This window comes from Tachypleus tridentatus, chromosome 1, assembly GCF_004210375.1.
Source record: "Tachypleus tridentatus isolate NWPU-2018 chromosome 1, ASM421037v1, whole genome shotgun sequence".
Lineage (NCBI taxonomy): Eukaryota > Metazoa > Arthropoda > Merostomata > Xiphosura > Limulidae > Tachypleus > Tachypleus tridentatus.
The window spans coordinates 56,902,250-56,912,606 of NC_134825.1; the positions used below are offsets into that span (position 1 = coordinate 56,902,250).

The 10,357-nt window shown below is 33.8% G+C and overlaps 1 protein-coding gene across 2 annotated transcripts in view; it reads right to left on the reverse strand.

The window, feature by feature from the left end:
* The window catches only part of LOC143249333 (importin-4-like), a 94,115-nt gene extending 85,155 nt beyond the window's left edge, over positions 1 to 8,960 (reverse strand). For both annotated transcript variants that reach the window (XM_076498985.1, XM_076498996.1), the window contains exons 1-2: positions 8,822 to 8,960; positions 4,785 to 4,871 (exon numbers count right to left, since the gene is read on the reverse strand). In XM_076498985.1, the coding sequence (XP_076355100.1) occupies positions 4,785 to 4,871; positions 8,822 to 8,887 (153 nt within the window). In that variant the 5' untranslated portion in view covers positions 8,888 to 8,960. The remainder of the gene's footprint in view (positions 1 to 4,784; positions 4,872 to 8,821) is intronic.
* Positions 8,961 to 10,357: the final 1,397 nt, after the last annotated feature.

Here is a 10,357-nt window from a genome sequence, read left to right on the forward strand (position 1 = left end):
ATCCAGAAGAACAGGATAGAAATGAATGATAAAGAGAAACTAGCTAGTCAGTTTTGTGTATCAATGAGAACAGGGTAAGAAGAGATTCTACAGCCAGTAGAGAGCTAAGTGAATCAGTATAAATAGTACAGTTCATACACTGTACAGCTTCTATGTGGTCCAGGGCAAGACAAATGGTGTACAGTTCAGCAGTGAACACAAAAACTGTGGAGGGGATCCTGTGAGCAACCACTGAACCACAACAAACCATGGCAGAGTCAAAAGAGTCACTTGATTTCAAATCATTCATATAAATGGAAATGGAAGGATGGTTCAAAAGATGTTCAGCAAATAAAAGTCTACTTTCAATTGGTAATATCTGCCTTCTTCAAATGGGGATGGTAATAAGTGATGGTGGGATGGGCTGATCAGTGGAGACAGAATGTCATCCAAGGACAGACCTAATTCAGCCAACTGTGCCTGGATATGAAGGCTAATGATAGACTATCTATTCTCAAAAAGCATGGCCCACTGAGGAAGGAAAACACAAGTGGGATGCTGTGGTAAGGATCAAAGTTTTGCCACATACAGTAAAGACATTTGCAAATGGCAGAGGTGCAGAGGAGGTTCACGAGACTCAGGGTTCAAACTCTGGACTGGAGAAGTGTGGAAAGCCACTGTGCAGAGCCAAAGTCCCTGAAACTGAACAGGGTCCAACATCAAGGCCAAGGTCCTAGCAGAGCCACAGACCAAAAACACATAGTCTAGTTTCAATTGATTGAGTGAACGAGAGACTTTTAGCATAGAACATCAATCTGCTTCCCAAGAGGTGGAAGAGAGGACATGGAGGATGTTAAGTGCCCTTGTACACTTGATTCATTTCTGCTTGATGTTTGGAATAAAAGGTCAGCTTATGGTCCAAGATAAGCTCTAAGAACTTTGCCTCAGGGACTACAGGAAGCACTTCTCTGAGATGGAACTTGGGATTGGGGTGAATACCCTGCTGCAGGCAGAAGTGCATGCAAATGGTTTTAGAGCAAGAAAAGATAAAACCATTTGCTGTGGTCCTCTTTAGTAAACAATTAAGCACAGTCTGTAGAAGCCACTCAATAAACCTCATACTCGATGACTGACATGAGATGTGGAAGTTGTTGACACAAACTTCTTGCAACTGTAGGGGGAGTTGTCCACTGATGACATTAATCTTTACAATGAAAGGTGTGACACTTAAGATACAGCCCTGAGGGACTCCAAGTTCCTGTGGGAGAGAATGTGAAAGTATTGAACCCACATGAACTTGGAACCACAGGTTGATTAAAAAATGTTTAATGAAAATTGGCAAATGGTCACGCAACTTGTATGAGTGGATTGCCATACCTCCACACAGTATCATAAGCTTTCTTAAGGTAAATAATACAGAAACAAGATGTTGTTGCTTGATAAAGGCTTCCCTGATCAACATTTCAAGTTGAATCAGGTGGTCCATGGTGGAGATTTGTCGTCAGAACCCATGCTGGGTGGACAAGAGGTTGTTTGATTCAAGGAACAAAACTGGACAAGCATTAATATCCACTCTAATATCTTACACAGATAGCTTGTCAAAGCAATCAGATGCTAGTTTGAAGGAATTTTGGGATCCTTCCTAGGCTTAGAAAAATGAAGGATAATAGCATGGTGCCAAGCATCAAGAAAAATATTCTTCTGCCAGTTCTGGTTAAAAACAACCAGAAGAATAGCAAGAGAGGCAGAAGAGAGATGGTGCAGCATTTCATAGTGAATATTATCAGGTCCAACTGATGTACTGTCAGACCGATGAAGAACAAGCTGGAGTTCCACCAGTATAAAGGGGCGATTATACTCATAGAGACAATCAGCTCAATAGGAAAGAGGTGATTGCCCTGCCTGAGTCTTTATGGCTAAGAAGTTGGAGGATGAGGAAGAAGTGCTAGTAGCATGAAAAAAGCTTTAGCTGAGAGTATTGGAGATTCTCTAGACATCAGCAACTTCCTGGCCATCAGAGAACAAGATTGAAAGAGAGGTAGAAGTATACTGCCCACTAACCTTCCAAATTTTGTTTGACTTTGGAACTGGTGGCAGAAGAGATGCTAGTTATGTATTTAATCCAAGATTCCTTCTGGCATTGATGTCTTACCTGCTGAGCAGGTGCATGAGCTCACTGGAAAGTGATGCTGTTTTAAAGTGTGGAATATCTATGAAAGGTATCCCAGGCCTGTTTTTGAGCATTCTCAGCCACGTTGCAAGCAGTATTACATCATAGACGAGGATTGTTTCTTATTGCAAAGCCACATTTGGCTATCTGCTGAGGCCACCTAGAGGAATCGAAACCCTCATGGACAAGAATATCATGGAAAATGTGTTGAGGTTTTGGGAGTACACTGAGCAGCTGCTTGGACAATACAGTCAGTTAAGGCTGCCATACAGTTGTTCATCGATGGTTTATAGATGACGGCAAGATCAAGTTCCGAGAGAGCAGTGAAAGAGGTTAGCTCAATATGATAGGAAAATGATCAATGCCCTATTTGTCACTGTCAAATCCCTAAGAGAAATGAGAGAAAAATGAAGGGGAGCAGATGAAGAGATTAATAGCAGTAAAAGACTGACTAGATGCATGAAAACAGGTAGAAGTACCAGTATTGAAGAGATAAAAGTTATAATTCAAAACCATATACTCTACAGAATGGCCCCTCCTATCAATATCAGCACTACTACAGAGAGGATTAAAGTCCCCATGACTAAAAAGGGAGATGGCAACTGTTCAATGAGAGCATCAAGGTCTAATTGATTATAGGTCTCCTAAGAAGACAGGCAGAGAGAACAAAGAGTGATGGTATGACTCAAGAAAACACAGATGGCTACAACCCTCAAGAGTGTATGAAGTGGTAAAGATAGGATGAACACAACCTGTCATTTCTATAGAAAGAAAACTGCTGAAAGGTGACTGTATTGGCAGGTTTGAGAAATATTTCTTGGAAGGAAATACACACAGGATGGTAAGAATCAGTGCTTTGATGTCATCTAAATTACAATGAAAACCTTGACAGTTCCACTGTATTGAAGTGGCCATTTTTTTCTTATGTGAAGAAGAACTGAATGGAGAGGGCTTCTGTTTTAATCCATGTCATTTTTCTTTATTAGAAGGTATTTCAAACTCCATGGATCCTCCCCTGGGTCAAATGGGCAGGTCTCTGTTGGTAGATGAAGATTTCAGTGATTGAGAGTGTTAACAAATAATCATTCTGCATCTTGGGACTGAAGAAGATGTTTCTGAAGAAATGCCAATAAACAGAGCCAAAGGAAGTGAACATCTGCATCTTGGGACTGAAGAAGATGTTTCTGAACCTTGATGAGCCACCCCAATGCCATCCATCTACAGGAATTCAAGGCCAAAAATGGTGTCTTAGAGTTGGACCCCTCAACCACCAGAATCTTCTCCTCCCTTTTATGGGTATCCATACGTGGCAAACGTGGGTGGTGGATGTTTAAATCCCAGAGTAAGTGAACTGAAACTACAGAACCTTTTCTGTGAGGTCTCCTCACCATATAGAAGAATTCACACTGAGGGGTGGATGTGCCTTGAGGCTCTGTGCTATATGCTTGGCTGTTTGTGATTTACATTAATGACATTGACTATTGAATAAATTACATTTTGAAGTATGCAGTTGACATTAAGATTTTTGAGATGGCTAATTGTATGAAAGATGCTGCAGACTAACAGAGAAATTCAGATCATATGATGCAGTGAGCCATGATGTGGCAGATGATTTTTAACTATCCAGAATATAAGATGATGCATGTTAGTTTTCACAATTCAAATTATTGTTACAATTTAAATGGGAATACATTGAAAACTGTGGTTGAAGAAAAAGATCTTAATATTATGATTGGAAAATCATTCAAGTCACCTAAACAGTGTATTGTAGTTATCAACATGGCTAATAGGATTTTGGGTAACATCTAAAGAAACAATGAATAAAAGACAAATGATATTGTTGTTTTACTGTACAGATCACTCGTAAAGCTGTGTTTAAAGTACTGTGTACAGTTTGGGCTCCCTTCCTGAAAAAGGACATTGAATTGCTTGAGAAGGTTCAAAAACGACCCTCTAGGATGATACCTGGGATGGTAGGATTGCCCTATGAGTAGAGACTAAAATCTCTAAACTGTTTTCTTGAGAGGAAAAGGATCAGGGAGAATTTTGTTGAGATGTTTAGGATTATTATATCAAGGGAATAATAATACAGATCCATCAATTCAACAAGGGGTCACAAATCCAAATTTTGAGTATTTATAGTTTAAACAGTATGGTTGGTTTTTAGAATTATCTGCTTTGAAGAGTGGTGGAAGTAAATTCAATAAAAAATTGGATGAATACTTAAGTAGTAATGGACAGTTGGAAGCTAGAAGGGGCATCCTTAATGGGCCAATAAGCTCTTTTTTGTTCTTTTAAAATTTAATGAATATAAAATTCCTCTCATTAATACTAATTTTGGAAAGATGCAGCTACTTCAAAATCAATTTAGCTAATTATGTCTTGTAAGACACACATTTCTGAAAACTAACATTAAACTAAATGTAATTTATAAAGCAGTCATATTTTTATGCAATCAGCTCCATTTCTCAATCAAGCAAGAAATAGGAATTTTTTTTTATATACTAGTACATTTAACTTTTAATTTACACAACATTCAAGTTATTAAACTACCAATATCAGCATTTACTGTAGGATTATGTATAGAAAGTTATAATAACTTTTACACTTCAAAAATTTTCTTCTAAATACTTACCTGTGGATTTTCCGAATTGGAAAGTACTTGGCACATTGATGCCACAACATTGGGATCCTTGAAAAACTCTCGCAATTCCAAGGTTGCCTTAAAAGATTAAGAACAAACTTATAAAGATAGCCTTAAATCAAAAATGCTATATTCTTAAAACTAGCTAGAAGTATGTTTATTCAACCATACAGTCCATGTGGCAGATGTATTTATAACTATATCAATCTTTGATCATATATTTTCTAAACAACTAAAGAAATTGTCACATTCATAAATGTTCATCAGACAATAAAAGCTTGTAATAAAAACCACTACCAGGAACAATTCATACCAGAACCATAATAACTTATGCACAAATTTACCAAAACCACTTATAGGGGAAAAATAATTTACAGGTGAATTTTTGTTTCAAATTAAATTATTTAATAGCATAGATCTTACAGTATAAAATAATGTTATGGAACTTATGGTTACATATGATTAGAATAGTTCAAAATGTAATAACAGAAGCATTTTGTATAATATCACTCTACTTATGTGTGACCAACTGTGCAGTCACATTCTTGATCATGAGAAACCCACTTGAAGTAAAAATGCATCTCAGAATGGCTGATATGGATGTTAACACATTTACTAATAAAACAGAGACAATGTTTCAACTTTTCTAAGTCATCTTCAGGTTAACAAAGAATTTCCAATGGTCAGTTGCAAACTCTCTCTTTGTTAACTAGAAGATGACCTATGTTGAAGGGTAAAATGCTGTTCTCTGCTTTATTAGTAAATGTGTTAATATCCATACCAGCCATTCTGATACATTTTTGTGCAGTTACATAATTTTATATTTTAGTGACACCACAGATTATAACTGAAAACACTTGTACTTCTACATATATCAAAACAAAATTTTATTATATAATGCTGAACATTTACACATTCACCAGAGAATATATTAACGTCAGAAAATAAAAAAAAAATTGTATCATAATGATAAGTTATAATTTTCAATTTGTATGTATATATAACAAGATTTTGCATAATTGCAAATTATCAACTATCAAATTCCTATTTATCAGTAAAAGCAAATTATTTTCTAACATATGATTTAGCATTTCACATGTAAATAAACATCATACTGATCACAAACAATTCATTTCTATTTAGCCATTACCTAATACATTATAATGAATTGTAAGAAGTGTTATTTCTGTCTCTAGGTGAAGCTAGATAAGCTACAAAATAAAGATTTTGTATCTTTCAAAAACTCAATTATAAATAATCACTTTTTGGAAACTTTCTCAGAAGTTTCAATATCTAATTTTTTTGTTTTTTTATTTTCATTTATTAATTTCAGAGATACTTCAAAGCCTCTTTTTCATTATAAATTAAAAATTATGAGAACTATTTAATTTTTTATATGTATTTACAAAATACACGTCTATGATAATAAGAAAATACCAACATGCTAGCCTGGTCATGATTACTTTGAAATAGACTTCCATTTTATATGATAAAGTAAAATGGTCCAAACACTTTAATCTTTACAAAAAACCTTTACTACTATTTCTTGATACAAATTTTTTTTTAAATTAGTGTTAATAGGATGATAAAATTATGAAAATATTATTTACAAATTCATTTGGAAAATTGGTATTTAAAATAACACTAACAATGGTTTTTACAAACCTTCAACTGGACTCTTGTTACAGAATGTTTGCATTTTTATTTTGGATAAAATTAATTCAATGCATCTTTCATTTCACAGTCTTTTATAAAGAATCACAAGGACAGTTAATTAATATATTGATCCTTATTGAAGTTTCCAAAGTTAAAAACAATGGAAAATTAATTTGAAAAACAAACAGCATTTTTATATTCCCATAGAAGTCTGTGTAGAAAGTGTGTAATAAAGGATATATATTGATATTTGATGGTTTGGAACACATTACAGAAAAAAGGTTTAAACTTTTGGTAATACTAACTTACATAAATTACCAATGACACTACCATAACTATGAGTTTGTATTTAACTGAAAACTCTTAATTTAGAGTTAATCTTTATAAATGTAGTAAAACATTCACATCTAGTTTAAAATTGTTACAAAGAACAGTTTTAAGGTTTTTCGTGTACACTTCTCATATAACAGTTATTAATCAGCTTACATTACAAGAGCACACTACTGTGACCAATATAATTAAAACAAATCTTTACCTAAAGTATTCATTCCAAGGAAGATAACTAACAGTATTTTTAACTGCATACATAAACTAATCAATTAATCAAAATTAATGTTTCTGCTTACAACTAACATCAAGTTTTCTCATAAATGATTGATCAAAATTCAGGTGATAGTGGTTGCCTTGAAAATACTGAACTCATGGAAATCAAGGTTTCCAGCAAATATCCAATGTTTGTTTATCATGAAGCTACATTGTAGGGGTGCGAGTTCAATTATTGTTGCTGCTAAACTTGCTTATTCTCTCTTTGTTACTTTTAACTAGAGGGAAGTTAACTGGCTGGTAATATCTACTACCAACTCTCTTACTAATTCTAAGTGTTAGGTAAAGTGTAAATTTACATTTTTTATGTTTTGCTACCTTTCTAAACAACAGTTTCATAAATTTATTCTTTAATTTTGTATATAAGCAAATCTGCAAATCTTACCCTAGGGGAAAACTTGTGCTTCATATCAAAAACATTTGTTTGGTTGTTGTATTTCAGTGCAAAAAGTTCATAAAATGTAAGAGCAATGATGTGTTTTTAAAGTAATTAAAACAGTTAAGTTACCTGCCTAAGATACTCATATAAAAGGTTAGGTACATAGTACTGAGCGAATCTAACAGCTGTGTGAAGAATCGTAATGACTATAATGTTAAACCTATTTCATAACATGCTATATCCATCAAACATCTCTGGCACAAATGACATTTTGAACCAAGTGGCATTATTAAACATCACAACTCAATCAACTTATCTAGTAAAATACCACATCTAACAACATTTAAAATCTAGATGTTTGTGGCAAGTATTAAGACTCAACACAATGACAGTATTTGTACTTTAAGTTTATAAACAAATAAAGAAATTCACAAATAAAACACAGATAGCACACAAATACTAAGGTCTGAGATATGGCTCTGAAGTATGACTAATCTATTCCTTATATACTTTTCCTTTTGTAATATATATTATCATCTACACCCACCCCTCCAGTATACATGTGATGACATCATCCATACTTCCCTTTTCCTAAATTCACTTTTGGATTGTTTAAAGAAAATTTCAAAGCTTTCCACACATAAATTTATGTCTTCCTTACTTTCAACTTCTAGTTGCAAATTTGCATAATTTAAAAAGCTTCTCAAACACACACACATATTAGTTTTTAAATTATGAAATTCTTTTGTATAACTATGCAAAGATCTAGATGAGGGATCCAGATTCTCGACCCCATTTTTTTTTTCAGAAATACTTTATTTGCCAGAATATAATGCACACCCAATTCTGAAAAGTTAAAGAAAATTTGTTTTTTACACATCAGTTGTATAAAACTTATTGAATAGTATCTATATACAGTAAAGTATATAGATGTAGAGAACATTTTTGGAACTATTTCACTGAAATTTTCCGTGTGTGTAATCTTTAAAAAAATCACTGAAAGTTTATACATGGCAATACAATTTGACATCGTTCTTGTAAGTTGTAAAAACAAAATTACATCGTCGTAATGACTTATTGATATCACTTTAGACTTAATCGCCAACAGTCAATAGTTGCACTACAAGGAATAAAACATTAATTTAAGAAATTAAATACAGTGTTTAAAACTCAAATTACTTAAACAGACTAACGCATTCAGTAAGTGTTTTTTTTATAAATATAATTGATAATGGCATAGTAATATAAACTCACGTGTCCCCTATAGTTTGAAATAAAAATAATTTTTCATGCTAACAGACAAATTATGGAAGGTCAGTTGTAAAAAAAAATAACAACCTAAAGTATAATAATATGAAATTATTTATATTGTACATTAATTACTTCTCACCTGTGCAAGCACAGCATTATCTGGAATTAAAAGTCGTGCCAAAATACTTTCCAACGTCTCCGCCATTCTGCTAAAGTAGCGCGCCCTGGTATAATGTTTTCTCTCAATTAGAATCCAAAATCAAGATAATAAATTAATCACTTATATCAGTATTTTATCGTTTAATTTTATGGGAGTATAAATTGTTGGAGCTTAATACAAAAATAAGAGGGCCACTTGCTGCAATTATTATCTAATTATTTAAATTAGTTTCCAAAGCCTAAATGTAATTTAAATACTAACTGCAGGTCGATATGTGAATAAATAGTATGTAAAATAAGGTTGAAACTTTTATATATAGGATGGTTGTTGTTTTTTTTTATTTTTGAATTTCGCGCAAAACTAAACGAGGGCTATTTGCGCTAGCCGTCCCTAATTTAGCAATGTAAGACTAGAGTGAAGGCAGTTAGTCATCACCACCCACTGCCAACTTTTGGGCTACTCTTTTACCAGCGAATAGTGGAATTGACCGTGACTTATAACGCCCTTACGTATGAAAGGGCGAGCATGTTTCATGTGATGGGGATTCCAACCCGCGGCTCTCAGATTATGAGTCCAACGTCTTAACCCACTTGGCCATGTTGGGCCTTATATATAGAACACTCAACAATTTCTATAAATACAAAAATGTTTGAGGCCCAGCATGGCCAAGGGTGTTAAGGCGTTCGACTCGTAATTCGAGGGTCGCAGGTTCAAATCCTGGTCGCACCAAACATTCCAGCACTGGGGGCGTTATAATGTGACGGTCAATCCCACTGTTCGTTGGTAAAAGAGTAGCCCAAGAGTTGGCGGTGGGTGATGATGACTAGCTGTTTCCCTCTAGTCTTACACTGCTAAATTAGGGATGGCTAGCGCATATAGCCCTCAAGTAGCTTTGCGCGAAATTCAAAACAAACAAACGAAATATTTTGATCATCTGAATACGTAGCATAAAGTAAAACCTTTTGCATACACTGGTCTGTGAATTATTTTCATCACGTATTTAAAAAAAAAAAAACAACGTTAAAATAATTTCAACAAAGAAAAAAACTTTTGTTTTGCCAAAAGCAAGACAAATAAAATCAATAGTATTAGAAATACTCTATTTTTAAACATTACATTCTTTAGATGATTCTTTAGTGTGTTTTTTTCTTTTTTGAGAAGAAGCATGCAAAATAATATCAGTTAACCCCACCGTGTTATATCTATTGTTCACATTGTGTTTCGCTCAGTATCAGAATTCATCTGGTCGACTAAGATACAACAAGTACGGTCCGAACGCTATACATTATTATTATATGATATATTTATAGAATAATAATTTTTGTTTTGTGAATGCTCCTTTCTTGCTATATGATTATAATAAATTACAGTACTGTGCAAAAGTGTTAGGACAAAGTCAAAAATTAGATTCAAGGCTATTTGAAAGGCTAATGAAAGGCAAATCACATGTGAAACATCAAAATTGTATTAATCTTCATATTTAGTAGAACATAAAAGTTTTTCATCTACCAAATC